At 33.5% G+C, this 16,967-nt stretch overlaps 1 protein-coding gene across 2 annotated transcripts in view; it reads right to left on the reverse strand.

Annotated features, from left to right (window-relative positions):
• Nucleotides 1-16,407, reverse strand: part of LOC144970642 (motile sperm domain-containing protein 2-like) — a 38,699-nt gene extending 22,292 nt beyond the window's left edge. The window contains exons 1-4 of one of the 2 annotated variants that reach the window (XM_078910470.1): nt 15,737-16,407; nt 13,379-13,430; nt 2,024-2,182; nt 153-239 (exon numbers count right to left, since the gene is read on the reverse strand). In XM_078910470.1, the coding sequence (XP_078766596.1) occupies nt 153-239; nt 2,024-2,182; nt 13,379-13,430; nt 15,737-15,757 (319 nt within the window). In that variant the 5' untranslated portion in view covers nt 15,758-16,407. Of the gene's footprint in view, nt 1-152; nt 240-2,023; nt 2,183-13,378; nt 13,431-13,559; nt 13,616-15,736 lie in introns of those variants that run through there. The other variant, XM_078910471.1, reaches the window with a different exon arrangement.
• Between the last annotated feature and the right edge of the window lie 560 nt (nt 16,408-16,967).

Genomic DNA, 16,967 nt, shown 5'->3' on the forward strand with positions numbered 1-16,967 from the left:
CTTTATTTGACTTAAGAATTAATACACCAAAGGCAAATTTATTTATTTTTTAAAGTTCCATGAATGCCTTATACAATAAATCTGCTTTTCAACAAGTATATAACAAAAGTTTAAAAAGTTAGGAAACAAAATCACTCCAAGGTATTGCTTACATATCCGACTGCCATTGATGTCTCTGGCCCTGAAGTAGACGGCACCGAGATGGAGCAACTCTTTCTCAAACATGTCCTCTGTGACATCTGAAAAAAAAAAAGAAAGATAGAAAGACATATATCTTAGTAGGAAATCAAACCGAAGGAGTTCGACTCTAGTCATGCCAGCATCATATATGGTAAAATAATTTTTCTTTAGCTTATATTAAAGCCAAACCCCTCCCCTACCCTTGTGACCAACAGAGACTAACCACAAACTCGTCATTTGGGGGGAAAAGTCATTTGATCTAAACACACATAACAAGTTAATTTGAAGATAGGTCATTCTAACCTTGATTTTCTCAAAATTGCCGTTCACTCACTTACATGGTTAGTCTGATGTCCTTGATACTCGAGTATCATAACTCAGATGAGAATGTGTACTAGACCATTGTCAGAATGATAATAGTAATAGCAAAATGCACCTGACAAACAACATGACCTGTATGAAATGGAGATCTGGTTTGATATCATCTGATTGGGGGAAACAAAAAGCACAAAGGAATGCACTGACTTTGATTCTTCAGAAGCAACTCAAGACTCCACAAACTAGGGTAGGTCTGTGGCTCAGTGGTATGGTGTCTTGACAAATCACAAAAGTCAAACAATGTTAAGCATGATCGGTGGCTTGGTGGACAATAGTGAACATGAAATTCTGATCTTGACGTTATGTCCTTGGGTAAAGCACTTTAAACCCATTACCCCACTTGATTCAGGTGTGAAAAAAGTATGGAAAATTGACAGGGTTCTGGGGACTGCAAAAGACCCCCAGGAGGATCTGGTGGGGGGGGGGGGGGGGGGGGGGGGGGGGGGGTTCTGGGGAAGAAGGCCCCCAAAAATGTTGATTATAATTCTCTGAAAGCTTTGCAAACAATAACTATGACCTGTCTTTTTAAATCAAACTTTATTTTCACCAAAAACGTAATGGTTACAAATATTTGAAGAGAAAGTATGGGATTAAAAGGGGAAAAGATTGATGTGTCTAGATCTTCATTTTGCTTCCTTTTATAGTTGAGCTCAATGATACCAATAGTCAGTTTTAATAAGGAACTATATAACATCTCATGATATAATGCAGCCATGTGGTCTTGTGGTGTCACACTCATCTTTGGAATGCAAGGTCCAGGGATAGAGTCCCACTCTGAGTAGCACATGTTTGATTCACTGGAAAAGGCTCTTTACTTACATTCTCTCACGTACTCGGGTGTAAACTGAGAACGAACGTGGACGTTAACAGCATAGTCTCAAAATCATTGTAATATCACCTAACAGGTGCCATGTCTAATCCTATATATGATAATTGTTGTTGGCTAGGTGCCCTTTGTAAAACGCTTTGACCATATTCAGTGGATATTGCACTATATAAATGCTCAGGTTTTTTGGGGGGGTTTTAAAAAAGTTTTCGTGAAAAACTATCAACAGTCCTTCAGAGCCATTAGGCCCATGGAACCGGAGTCTATCCCGGTTTCTAAAGAGTGAAATGGATAATAGCCCAAGTTTGCTAGCCTTTGGACTTTGGATTCGAAGACCCAAGTCTATCACAAAGTACTTTACACCAGATCTAACAAACCCAGCGACCCAATCATTGCTGAGCTATCACAACCCCCCAAATAAAAATCAATATATAAGAAAATCAAGCCATTACAATAGCCGATGGCAATTTCAGCTACATTACATTTTTTTGGTTTTATTGTCACATTCTTTTAAATTTTAACAAATTTACGTATTATTGACAAAAACTGCACAAATTAAAACTTATGCAAATTTACACTGACTGGCAAGCCTGTTATCGACCAACCACCAGAGAAGGAAAGATGGGGTTTAACGCTCACCATGTATTTTGTACTCATTCTTGAATGTCAAGGACGAATTGATGAGGTCCGCTCCCTCCTCCAGCCTTTCCCTGCCACGGATGAATGACCGAGCGAATCTGAAATCATTTCGGATACGATCTACATCCCTTGGGTCGTACACGCCATTCTTGATGTTTTCTGGGAAATGATAATGAGAAATCATGGGATTTAAGAATTGCAAAATAAATATATAAATGAATGAATGAACAGATAAAAAGAGAGATTTAGGGAGAGAATGGGAAAGAAAGAGAGAGAGAGAGAGAGAGAGAGAGAGAGAGAGAGAGAGAGAGAGAGAGAGAGAGAGAGAGAATGTGTGCGTGAGAGTGTGTGTGGCTGTGTGAGAGAGAGAGAGAGACAGAGGTTGGGGGGGGGGGGGGGGATAGAGAGAAAGTTCCCTTCTACCATGTAATCAAGACAAAAGCCAGCCTGAATCTGAAAAAGAATGTTACTCTAAGTCAACCCAATTCTGAGTATTTCTATTAGAGGTGGGAGAGAGTTGTCTGTGGCAACCGTTATTGGTGTTTAGGCTGAAGAATTCTGATAATCTTTGGTTGAAGGTGTCTAAATCTGTTGTGTTCACACATGATACAAGAAGGGCATTTCAGTCTGTGATGGTGCGGGGTGCAAATATATATATTTGAAGATGTTTGAGTTTGAAGATTGGTGTTTTAGTGTATTTGAGTGTGTGAAGTTCATTGTTTGTTAACAATATTAATGGCCAGGTACTCGTTTTACCCCTGAGTATGGTGAAAGAATGTGAGTAGAGCCTTTTCCGAGGAATCAGCTATGCATCCCTCAGACTTGCACATTAAACCGGTAACTTCTAACTTTGAAATTAGCTTTTGGTATACGCCTCATCCTGATATACGACACTCATTTGAGACGATGGGTCACATAGAAACTCTTCCAATTTTGTCATGGGTTCCAATGTCAATAACTCAGTTGGTAGAGCATCCACTTCATAAGCAAATGGATTAGGCTTAATTCTGGGTAATGTTGAGATATTTATTCTGACTCCCATTTTTGTTTTTGTTTGTTTTTTGTTTGTATTTAATGGTTTTACGATAGGCACTTGCAAAACATTAAGGCCATATCAAAGCCAGTAAAAGGAAAAAAAATGAGAGTTAAAGCACCCATGAAAAAAGTAAGACAATGGGGAGTTCTTCAAATGGGTGATAAATGAAGATTCCAAGAGCACACTATCAGTGTAGGTACTTAGTTTAAGATCATCTAAATGCCTCGTTCTGACACAAGCACAGGTCCCCACTGAGAGGAATACACTCAAATATTTACAAATCATATAAACAAAAAATAATACAATACATAACAGAGAGATGATTTACAATCCCTTCCAGGACAAAACCAAATAATCTCATTCCAAGACAAAGACAGAAAGCATGCTGGAAAACAGATATAAAGGGTTAGAAAACACAGTAAGTGCCTCCCTGCCCACTATAGGCGGTCAGGAACCTCACCCAGTGACCAACTATTTTACCTCCCCAGCAGTAATGGTTAAGGTAGCTGGATCAGTTGGATCTGGCAGAAAGTACATAGCGAAAGACCAGTCTGTGTCCTATCCAAAGGGTAGCAAGCAATTGCTGTTGCTTGTTTACCACCATAAAAACCGAGATAAACTCTGGCTTTGACTCTGTTTTAAGACTAACTACTACTATAATCTATCTAGTAATGAAATATCTAGAATCAATAAGAAGATTTATGCCTTCATGTAAAAGAAGAAATAAAATAGAAGATATAAAAAGAGACCAATTATCACAAAAAAAAGTATCTAAATGATTTAAAAATAAAAACAAAAAAAAATATTTGCAACATACATATTATCCAAATAGCTCGAATCTAAACAAATAGAAAAATGAGATCCCAGCTGATAAGTGTTGTTTGTGTGCGTGTGTGCATGTATGTGTGTGTCTATATTTGTGTGAGAGTGTGTGTTTATATGTTTTTGTAAGTGTAAGTGTAATGTGTTTGTTTGTGTGTGTGTGTGTGTGTGTGTTTGTTTGTGTGTGTGTGTGTGTGTGTGACACAACACATTGGGTAAATTCAATGATTCATGAAACATTGTTGACAGATATACATAGTAACAATGCCCAAGTCCAACAGATAACACATTGATTTCACATGTCTGAAAAGGAGACGGCTATCAAAAAAACTTTTTTGTTGTTTGTTTTTTTTTAATTAAAAGAGACAATAAATATATTTTTTAAAGAATGGGAGCAAAATATAAAATATTAGATCTTTAGAGATAGAATAAGATAGGAGGGGAGGGCAGGAGAAGGAAGTAGGCGAGGAGTTGAGAAGATAATTGAGAGGGTGGAAAAGAGGGAAGGATGGGAGAAGAAGAAAGAGTTTAGAGGATAGGGTTGGAGAGAGAGAGAGAGAGAGAGAGAGAGAGAGAGAGAGAGAGAGAGAGAGAGAGAGAGAGAGAGAAAGAGAGAATGAGAGAGTGATTAAATCTCACTAAATTATACCGTTTGTTTTTAAGGGTTTTACGGCGGTTGCAACACGTTAAGGTCATATCAGCGACAGTAAAAAGGAAGTAAATGGGATAGTAAAAAGTTCTAGAATTACAATTAAAGCATATAATAAAAGGTAAGACAAAGAGGAATTGGTTCAAATAGGAAACAGATGTAGATTCCAAGAGCACACAATCAAAGTACTTAGTTTGAGATCACCTAAGTCTCATCCAGACACAAGCACATGGGCCAACTAAGAGAAATACACTTTTTTTGTTTTGTTTGTTGCTTTAGGTCTCTTCCAACACAATTGAGGTTATATGAGAGACCGCTGAAACAAAAAAACAAGCAATCTAACAAAAATAGTACAAATGTAAATCAAAATCATAACCTAAAGATATCATAAGCTAAATTATAAATAACCAAGAACAAACAGGCAGAAGATTTACAGAAAAAAAAAATATCCCCTGTCAAAAATAATCACAAACCAAAGAAGCAGGATAGGCTAGTAAAGAGAAGAAGAAACGACATCACTATCGGATCGTACACCCATGCGAACATCATAGGTATATGATTCAAGGGTGATGCTCCCATCCAACCACCCGCAGAAATACACTCAAATGTTTACAAATCATATATAATATGTAAACAAAACATAATATAGTGCATAACATAGAGATGGTTTACAATACAAAATATATCATCTCCCAAAACTCTTAACTATACATTTGACAGCTAGGGTATCCAGCCAGGGCCAGGACAAAACCAAGTAATCTCAAAGAGACAAAGACAGAAAGCAAGTTGGAAAACATATAGGGGGATACTATGAGAGCTAAATGATATAAATCAGACTAAAAATGTTAAAGGTTACACACAGTTTTGTGTGTTGGTATATGTTTAAGTTCGCTGGCAGATGTTAAGAGTATTTACCTCTAAACGCCATAGCATCAATACAAATACATCTTAATGATAATACCCAAAAATATATAAATAAATAAATAAATAAAGAAATAAATAAGTAAATAAATAAATAAATAAAAAAATATATAAATAAATAAATAAATAAAGAAAGAAAGAAAGAAAGAAAGAAAGAAAAGGTTAAATTTGATAAAACCCCTGGTAACGTACAAATTTCACTAAATTATATCAATCAGACTATAAATGTTAAAGGTTACACAGAGTCTGTGTGTTGGTATATGTTTAATTTCGCTGGTGGATGCTATGAGTATTTTACCTAAACGTACAGTATCAATACAAATACATCTTGCTGATAATACCAAAAAAATAAAAGAAAAAATAAATAAGAAAAAGAAAAAAAGTTAAATTTGATAAACCCCCAGGTAACGTACAAAGTATTTATAACAAGCAGTTCATTTCCTTTCCTGGAGGGATGTATAATATAGGTTTTTTTTTTTTGGTTTTTTTTTGTTGTTGTTTTTTTAAACCTTTTTCACAGATGAGCGGTCCTGTCTGACGTACGGAAAGTCATTATGACAGTATATATAACAGCCCTAGGGCAAGGGATGGGTTGGGAGGGGGTCAAGGAGGAAATGAGAGTAAGAGAGGAAGAGGGTGTAGACTAAAGAGGATATTGTGAATGGTCTGTATAAAAGAAAGAGGAGAGATACTGAAAGAGAGAGAGGGGGTGAGAGAGTGAGAGAGAGAGAGAGATAGAGAGAGAGAGAGAGAGAGAGAGAGAGAGAGAGTTTGAGAGGGAGGGAGAGAGAGAGGGCGGGGGGGGGGGGGAGAAAGATAGATTAAGATACACACATAGTGAAAGAGAAAGAGAGGGGACACAGTTTGTGTGAGGGAGAAAAACGAGAGGGAAAGAGAAAAGAGAGAGACATGGAGAGAATGAGAGAGAGAGAAGAAGAAGAAGAAGAAGAAGAAGAAGAAGAAGAAGAAGAAGAAGAAGAAGAAGAAGAAGAAGAAGAAGAAGAAGAAGAAGAAGAAGAAGAAGAAGAAGAAGAAGAAGAAGAAGAAGAAGAAGAAGAAGAAGAAGAAGAAGGAGAAGGAGAAGAAGAAGAAGAAGAAGAAGAAGAAGAAGAAGAAGAAGAAGAAGGGAGGATGATGGGGGAGTGAGAGATTTAAAGAGGGGGAAAAAGGGGGGGGGGGGGGGGGGGGGGACTGGGGAGAAAGGGGGCGGTGTCTACATACGCTACTACTACTATACTGTATAATCATTATCATCTCTTAGAGATGTTGATGTGTATAATCCATAATATGGTGTGTATTTAAAAATGTTAATGGGACGAGGTTTGGGTTGTACACGGACTATACATACATATCAATAAATAATACATTAGCAATTCATTATTCCCAATAATTATACACACAGGATTTTAGTTGCAGTGTAACACAGTGTTACAGTGTGCAATATAAGATGGATGAATAGTCAATCTTTTTTTTTTTTTTTTTGCTACTCAGCACTAAGACATAAAGAGAATTGATATGGATTTTTTTTCATTTGTTTTATTATTATTATTATTATTATTATTATTATTATTATTATTATTATTATTATTATTATTATTATTATTATTATTATTATTATTATTATTATTATTATTATTCATTATTATTATTATTATTATCATTATTATTATTATTACATTTTTTAAAAGAAAATAAATAAATAGTTAAATAAACAAACAAACATGGACATAATTTGTATAGCGTTGAATGAGCTAAGGACCTTTGTCAAAAAAAAAAAAAAAAGCCAGAATTTTTGTTTGTGTAAAGACCATATACAAATATTTCGTGCAAAGCCTCTCTTCATCAAATCGTATCACCTTAATACTAATCCTTTCTTTTAAAAATATAGCATTGTGGAGAACATTGTGCTTATTTGAGTCAATAAAAAAAAATGATACGGCGCACAACTCTACTGAAAGATTTGAAAATTAGAAATGTATTTTTTACAGATAGATAAACAAATAACTTGATTTCCTTTTATAATTTAAAGTCAGTTTGAAAGTTCGTTGAGTCAAACATGTATCATAAAATATGAACTAAGACTCTCAAAATCAACTAATTTTGACACTGTAAAAAGTTGTCAGTTTGCGTCATCTATTTATGACATCAAGTATTATTATTACTTCCGTTGTGTTGTTGATTTAGCGGTGATCAGTGTTGTTATGTTGTAGTATGTTTTAATTGCGTGTATGTGTGTTGTGTGTGGTGTATACATGTGTGTGTGTGTGTGTGTGTGTGTGTGTGTTGGCATTTTTCAGCAAATCGTGGCATTCATAGTGATATTATTCACTTGATCACATGAAGGTATTCGGATTTACACAAATTTTAAACAAGTATTAACAACGTCTACTAATATTACTGCTGATATTACGGTCGTTTTTATGCCATCGATGTGATAATTTATTGCCCTGGGAAATATTTAGTTAAACGTTGTCGGCAAACTGTCAATTGTATCCGTCTAGCTTCTAGCCCGAACAAACTTGATATTTATCGCGTCTGCTTCAGATTTTCATTTGACTTCACATAAGTTAGGTAAAGGGGAGATATTCCGAAAGCTCCTACATCCCCAGTATTCTTTCAATTTGTATTTTCACCCTTGATCTTTTGTCAGGCGTTCATTTATCAATTTGTCACCATATAGATTTGTGAGGATTTTTTTTTTCTATTAGGGTTAGTCATAAGTCTTAGTCAAGGTGCTAGGGGGGGGGGGGGGAGGGGGGAGACATTCCGAAAGCTCCTACATCCTAGTATTCTTTCAATTTGTATTTTCACCGTAGACCTTTTGTCAGGCGTTTGTTTATTCAATTTGTCATCATTTAGAAGCATTTTTAAAACTCTAGAACAAACCTTGATAGACTTGTGAAAGTTTAAAATTTCCTAATTTGACCATTGTTTTGATTCTCGGCCGCCATTTTAATTTGTGAAGTATTGAAAAGTAGTGCAAAGCAGTCCGAGGGTTTTTTTTTTTCTATTAGGGTTAGTCATAATGCTAGGGTGTTTATTTTCCTATTAGGGTTAGTTAAAGGTACTCTAGGTTTTATTTTTCTAGGGGTTAGTTGAGGGAATATTATTTAAGTTGTTTCCCTTTGTAGGAGCTTTCAGAAGGCCTCCCAAGTCAAGCGTGGAAAAGAATTGTGACTTATTGATATTGATATCTACTGACTGATAAACTAAAATCATGCCGAATAAAGCATGGCAGAGACAAGCACATCGATTAAAGTGTGCATCTAATCGTAATCAAGATAATCAAGAAAATGATTCAGGCAATATTGAATGATATATAAATTTCTTTCCCCGCAAAATTGCGGGCTTTTTACTAGTATCATAAAAAAGGATAAACAACTAATAATTTCATCTTATATTTTTATTATTAATGATACAAGCCAATGATCACCTATAGACAGAACGAAGTTGACGTCACTCCGGTCTTTGTTATAATTTTGCCATCCGCGTTTATGAGTAATTCTCACTTTTAACCAGACTAAACGTTTACGGTTACACACAGTTTTGTGTGTTGTCCGTTATACTTCCGGATGGCAATGTTGTGAGCTTCTTAGCCAAGCGCATACAATCTATAGATAGAACGAAGTTGACGTCACTAAGATCTTTATTATTGTTTTTTGCAATCTGAGTTTACGAGTAATTCTCACTAAACTGTATTAACCAGACGATAAACGTTCATGGTTACACACAGTTTTGTGTGTTGGTCCGCTATACTTCCGGATGACAATATTGTGAGCTTCTTAGCCAAGTGCACACTATCAATTACACAAGTTAGGTGTCCAGCCCTCCAGAAAAGTTGTTTTACACTACCAATAAGATTGGAACCAATTTGCCTTATATTTTTTAAACATAAATTTTTGTACTGCGTGGGGCGAAGAAGAGGGAGAGAGGGGGAGAGAAAGAAGGAGAGAGAGAGAGAGAGAGAGAGAGAGAGAGAGAGAGAGAGAGAGAGAGAGAGAGAGAGAGAGAGAGAGAGAGAGAGAGAGAGAGAGAGAGAGAGAGAGAGAGAGACTAAACTCAGCAGCGCTGAGAGCAGTCTGCATGAAAATAAAAAGTCATGAGCCTTATTTTTAATTGGTTTATAAAATAAAAATAAAAAAAGAAATAAAGGATAATTTCAAGAAACCATACTATTAACTAAATTTATCTGTAAGATCTATTGCCACTTTTATTAATTCATCAGCATCATCATCACTATTACAATTACTTATAATCTATATATAACTACAAATTTATGTTCAATGACAACATTCAGAGCAAGTGTTATTTATTGGGTGTCTGTTAGTAATTGTTAGTTTTTTCTTCCTTAAAGTTCTTTTTTCATAATGAAAGAAGTTTCCCTGTCCTAATATGTGACCCATCACCTCAAAATGGTTTATCGCTGGGATAAAACATGCTAAAATCAAAATTATAAAGTCAAAGTGAAAGAAAATTTAAAAATAACATTTTAGTTTTTAATGTTCTAAAATGTGACCCACCCTGTCAAAGCGGTATTATGACGGGATCCACTCCATTAGGGAAATTGAATTCTTTGCCACAAATATCAAAATTGGGTTTAATTTCTGTACGTTATGCTGGAGTATAAATACTATTTCTTGCTTTACAAAAACTTCTAAGGTCCAATTTCTCATCATTTTATCTCTAAATTCACTTTTTGGGGTCTGAATCATCCCGACATAATACCGTTTTGAGACGGAGGGTCACAAATACTAATTTCATTTTCGTCAATCAAACACGTAAACTGAACCCAAGTCTAATATTTTTGGCTATAAATTATATTTTCAAAATCTAGGTAGAATTAACATCCTATGACACAGTGTGTTGGCGACATCACTGAAAACACACTTTCACTAAACAAAGTTATCTTTGACTTTAAAAGATTGTGACATATGATAGGTCAAAGATAACATTATCATCATGAATATGTTTACAAACTATGTCACCACTCCATTCTCCTCTTCTTGTTTCAGTGGAAATTTTTTGGTGTTATCTTTAATTACCTTAATGTGCATTTTAATTCTTTTAAAAGACCAATATTGTGCTATGGAAAATATTTTTATATCAAAGTATCAACTCGTGAAACACGAGAGATAGTGTTACTAATTCAAAGCTAAGAATGGTCAGCAATTTATGACTGATGCAAGGGTTATTTTTTATATTGTAATATTAATATATTGTATTATTATTATTATTATTATTATTATTATTATTATTATTATTATTAACCATTATCATCGTCATGGTTATCACCATCACCATCATCCTATCATGATCATTATTATAAATATTACTATTATTATAATATAATAATAATTATTTTTATTATTATATTATTATTATTAATATCATTATTATTGTTATTATTATTATTATTATTATTATTATTATTATTATTATTATTATTATTATTATTATTATTATTATTATTATTATTATTATTATTATTATTATTATTATTATTATTATTATTATTATTATTATTATTATTATTATTATTATTATTATTATTATTATTATTATTATTATTATTATTATTATTATTATTATTATTATTATTATTATTATTATTATTATTATTATTATTATTATTATATTATTATTATTATTATTATTATTATTATATTATTATTATTATTTACAATCATCATTATTATCATTATGTTGTTGTTGTAGTTCTTGTTGTTTTTGTCAGTACAAAATGAGGGAAAATCACTATCAATTTTCATTTACTGAAAGGAGACTTTACCTCAACCTTAAAGAGCGAAATGCAATGTTTTTTCGAATATACTGCATGACAATTTTATATTACATTTGACACAAGAACATTGAGAAGTAATGACCATGTTGAAATCTTGGAACTGGATCATTACACTCACAAAATAATCTCTATAAACACAGAAACACGATCAAGCATTCTAATAAGTTGTCATTATAACTATCAATTCTCAGGGGAAAATTGTCCTGTTAGATCTTATTTCATGATTATAGAAGAAAAAAAAAGTGCTTCTGAACAATTAAGCCCAGTGAAGCCAAAAGCAATTGCTTGCTATCCTTTGGATAGGAGTCTAACACTGTACCTTTACATGTGAAGTTAGTGAGCCAACTGAGCTACTAGGCCACTCTATTTATTGATAAGATGGAAATGATTCAGGCATTAGCCACACATAATGCAGCGCTGTAAAGAGAGTAATTGGGACTAAATTTCTTCAATTCACCTTGAGAGCAATAAGACTATACGCACAAGTGATACAATCCACCTACAATGTGCCAGACAGTGAAAGTGGAAAAATAAAAATGAGAACCTACTGTCCAAAAACAAGTTAATTTCCAAAAGAGATGTACGGAATGATCAACCGACATTCACATCAACAAGAAGCATAACAAAAATAAATAGTGGTGTATGTATAATGAATCAAATAGGAGATGGGGCAGGGGTTGTTTTAAAATATCTTGAGGGGTTGCGACTCTTTAAAACAATATTAATATATATAAATTGCACAGGCCTTGCAAATATCCTGATTTACAGCAAAGAATCATAACTGATGGTAAGACCATTTAAACAGCCAGCTAAAAACAAAATTTACAAAAGATTTTTTCCTACAAATCATGTCATGTGTAACACATACTTTCCTTCTAACTCTACTCTAACATATATTTGTTAGAGATAATTAGTAAGACTTCATATTACCATCTCTCTCTTTCACCTCATTTCTGGCTGCACAAAGCAAATTATTTTGAAATATTTTTTAAAACAAACAAAATAAACCGTTTATTGAATCACTTCATCTAATGGGTATATAATTAATGGATTCGGATAATAATATTCTTTACTCTAAGTCTCAACGCAACCTACTTGCTATTAAAACTATTAACTGTAGTAAACTTTTGGTGTCTGTTTCAATGAAAGCATGAGTGGTTGAGCCACTATGTCTACATTTATCACTCCCATTTCCAGATTCTTCGGTGAGAATTTTCACCGTGATCAAAAAATAAAGAAATAAACATTTTCGTCAAGTCAACCAATTTCTCAGTCCCATCTGCTTTGAAGATTATTTTCATTTACACAGTCTACCACTACCACAGTGAATGTTATTATAAGATAAAGTAAGAGAAAGGTGTGCTCCAGACGACTTAATTGTCCCCGGGGTCAAATGCGTATATAAAATAACATTTCAAATTTTTTAAATTAGATCCGACTTTCCTTCAATTTGGATGAATTTCTAGATGAGAAAAGGTTTGTTCTTTCAAATAAAAAAAAAACAGTGAAAATAATCTGATGCAGATGGAAGGCTGAGGAAATAAGTTAGTTGCTTTTATTTTAATGTTAGATTTAGAAGGGACGTTTTGTGTTTTTAGTTGTTTGTTTTTTTTCTGTTTGGGGAGATGGGGGATAAATACATTATTTGCAAAACATTTCAGTCAGAATTTCAAGGGAGTCGTTCATTAATCCTGGCAAGCGTCTGGAATTGAATCAAGGAATAATTCTCTCAAGTGGAATGTTTGGTCCAGCAGTAAAAGTAAAATTATTCTTATTCTACCTAATAATAAAGTATAAAGTATAAATATAAAGAACAACTCAGAATCAGACCTGTGATGTGTTATTTTGAAAGAAGAAACCATTTTCATTTCTCATGCAAGAAATTCATCATATTCATCATCCAAAATTGAAGGAAAGTCGGGATCTAATAATAATATGTTTCAAAATAGATCAGCGAAATTCACACTATGCACATGAAGACCACCCATCATATAAAACGCAATAGCATGCAGCAGTCAATAATCAAGATATAAATGCAGTGATGGTGATGATGATAGAGTGTAGAGTGATCAGTTATCAGTTAGAAAAGTTAGTGACTAAGGATAGACGTCTTCTATATGATTTTACCTGCATATTTCCTTTCAAAGTTATCCCGTAAAGTGTCTACCAGCTCTGACCACTGAAAGAAAAAAGATAAATAAAACTTATCTTAATTCATTAAAAACATTAATCATATAGCAAAGATAAGATAAATTGAAAATGTTAAAATTAAATACAGACAGACAGAACTCGTCTGCTAAAAACATACCCCCATCTCCAGCCGCTGCTGAGGTTTGTTGTGAAGTTGTGTGACTAATTATTTAACTTCCGGTTCAAAGTGCAAAATTCTTGATCAATGAAGGGAGACTAGTGGGAACAAAAGTACAAAAATAAACACGAACATTTAATTTTTGGGTTATCCCGCTTCAAATGACTCTCGGATACAACTTTCTTTTGGGTCTGGGTTTATCGTTGGTTAATAATTTATTTGTTTGTTTTTGTTTTTTCTTGGGGTTTTTTGTTTGATATAAAACTGTTTTCCTTTCGTTTGATGTTAGTTTATTCTTTGTTTTCATAATCTCAAGCCCGAGGCAACATTTAAGAGTGTGTTGTTTTTGTTCTGTGTTGTACTATTGGTGTCAACTGCCCGCTTAATATATTAACCCTTGGGGCAGACATCTGTAATTCACCTACCCTTGTTTGTAACCATCCCGTGACGTCCTCGTTCTGCGTTGACATTTTAATGGATTTAATTACTGGCCGTAGACCTTGTTTACATTGTAATATGTTTTTGGGGGCGTTGTTAACGGATCCAAATTAGACCTTGCTTGAAAATTAAAATGTAGCCCATCACTTCAGAATTATTGGGACTATGCCTTGTCTTGTCATCAAGTCGCAAGTCCGTGCAGTCGAAGATAATCGCGACTGTGAGTGTGGTTCGGACAAATGGACGTGCCTAAGCCTTCGTTTTGATCTTACCTATTTCTCGGTCAAATCCATTAATTCTTTTATAATTGTGCTGATATTATGTGGTTTAGTGGTATGGTTCTCGCCTTCGGATCGGAAGGTCTTGAGTTCAAGTCCCGCTCTGAGCGGCGCATAGTTGAGTCCGTAGAAAAGGCTCTTTACACGCATTCTCTCACCCTATTCGAGTGCAAAATGAGTTACTGGTCGTTAAAAGCGTTTTCTCTGCCCTCAAAAGATTGTAATATCGCCAAACAGGTGTTATGTTTCGTTTTATATTATGTTAAGTGTTGCTGTTGACGAGGGATTCATTGTAAAGTGTTTTGAGCACATGTGTTGTTTCTTTTATATTATTCTATAAGTATTTCTTCCTTTGTGTTTAGAAATTACTATCAATTGCAAGTGTAATGGTGTCATCTCTCAATGTTTATATCATCTATGAATTTCAAGGTGCCATCCCTTGATTTTTATATCATCTGCAAAGTTCAAGATGTCATCTTTCGGTATTCATATTTCTATGAATTTCACAATGTATTCTCTCAGTTTTCATATTATCGTCTGTATGTTCCACAATGATATGTCTCAATTTATAAATTAATCGAATTTTATGATGTCATCGCTCAGTTTTCATATCGTCTGTGAATATAACGGTGTCATCTCACAGTTTTCATATTTTCTGTGAATTTAAAGGTGTCATCTCACAGTTTTCATTTTGTTTGTGAACTTAACGGTGCCATCTCTCAGTTTTAATATCATCGTCTGTGAATTTAACGGTATCATTTCACAGTTTTCATTTCGTCTGTGAGTTTAACTATGTCATTTCTGATTATTCGTATCGCCTGTGCATATAATGGTGTCATCTCTCGGTTCTTATATGATCATCTGTGAAATTCAATGTCATCTCTAATTATCCATATCACCTGTGAATTTCACTATATTATTATTTTTCGGTTTTCATATAGTCTGTGAATTTAACGGTGTCATCTCTCGGTTTTTATATATCGTCTGTGACTTTTACGAGGCCACCTCTCAGTTCTCATATTTTAGTCTGTGAATTTCACAATAATATCTCTCGATTTTCATATCGCCTGTGATTTTTTGTTGTTGTGTGAATTACAAAATATTGAAGTCCTTGTCATCATCATTATCATCATCATCATCATCATCATCATCATCATCATCATCATCATCATCATCATCATCATTATCATCATCATCATCATCATCATCGTCATCATATATATATATATATATATATATATATATATATATATATATATATATTATATATTATATTACACACACACACACACACATATATATATATATATATATATATATATATATATATATATATATATATATATATTAGTGTGTGCGTGGGTGTGTGTGTCTCAGAACAAGTACAGAAAGTATATAGAAAGGAACAACAGTATAGAGAGTAGAAGACACCCAACCAGAAACTTATCGATTTCCAGTTACCTCTTCTAAATTCTGATCCATAATTTCCAAAGTATTACATAAGAATATACAACAATATTGGGGCTGTGCGTTTAAGTAAACTAATCACAACATCTGCCAGACGAATATAAGGCACCGAAACACAACACTAGGTATATCATTGAACGTTTATAGTTTGATATAATTTAGTGGGAATAAATCACCAAACTGACTGTCTAAAAACGATATCAAAGAGCTCAGCGACGTCAATTTCGTTCCTTTTATACCATGTAAACACTTATGTTTAAAGTGATATTGTTATATGTAACTTACAACAACAATATTATTATTGTTAAAATTTTACAGTTAGAAAAACAAACTTTTTTGGTGATTGGATTGAATAAGAAATCGTCATTTTAACATCTCCAATACACAAGAGAACACAATTTGTAGTGGAAAAACGTTACGGCTCTAATCCCTCCTCAGTCAGCTACACAATATGATATACAGAATTCTGTTGACGTCATATTCTGAACTCTTGCGCAGTACTGAAAAAACATTGGTTTTAAATTTTTGGCCAGAAAAAGTACTCCAATTAAATATTTTTAAAATGTTGTGCAGAAATTTTGTTATTCAAATATCGATCGATTAAAATGACCCTTATCGTGTAAAAAAGAAAAAAAAGAAAGAAATGAAGTCTACAACAAAGTACCAGTGAGAGGTTTTGATAAGATGAGGGTCATTTTAGTCGATTGATAGTTGAAGAACGAATTTTCTGTCCAAATTAAAAAAAAAAATAATTTTATTTTCAGAATACGACAAATGACTCTTTTTTTCTGATTTTATTTTGCTAACTAAGAAGCAGAATAGTTTTTCATCCTCACATTAGATCTAAGCTTAACTTCTATAAACATTTAACGTCGTTCTCCGTACAGGTTTGTGTTATGATTATAGTAATGATTTATCGATATATGAATGGCTACAACTGCCGAACTGAGTGACCTATTTATAGACCTTTGATATAATGTAATGATAGTTAAAAGTGATAATAACAATCAATCCACAACGCAATCAATCAGCCAATCAGACACTCGACTTTAACTCTAGTGTAACTTACGCTATGCTACTGTACTATGAAAAAACACATTTTAAAAAATGGCTAAATAACTCGTGCTTCAGATATCGATCGATTAAAATAGCCCTCATCATCTTTTAAGGAAAACAAAAGAAACAAAAAAGCAATCAAACAAACAAACAAGCAAACCTAAAACAC

Source organism: Berghia stephanieae, chromosome 4 (genome assembly GCF_034508935.2).
Source record: "Berghia stephanieae isolate SIO BIC M18660-M18661 chromosome 4, UCSD_Bste_1.3, whole genome shotgun sequence".
NCBI classification, from domain to species: domain Eukaryota; kingdom Metazoa; phylum Mollusca; class Gastropoda; order Nudibranchia; family Aeolidiidae; genus Berghia; species Berghia stephanieae.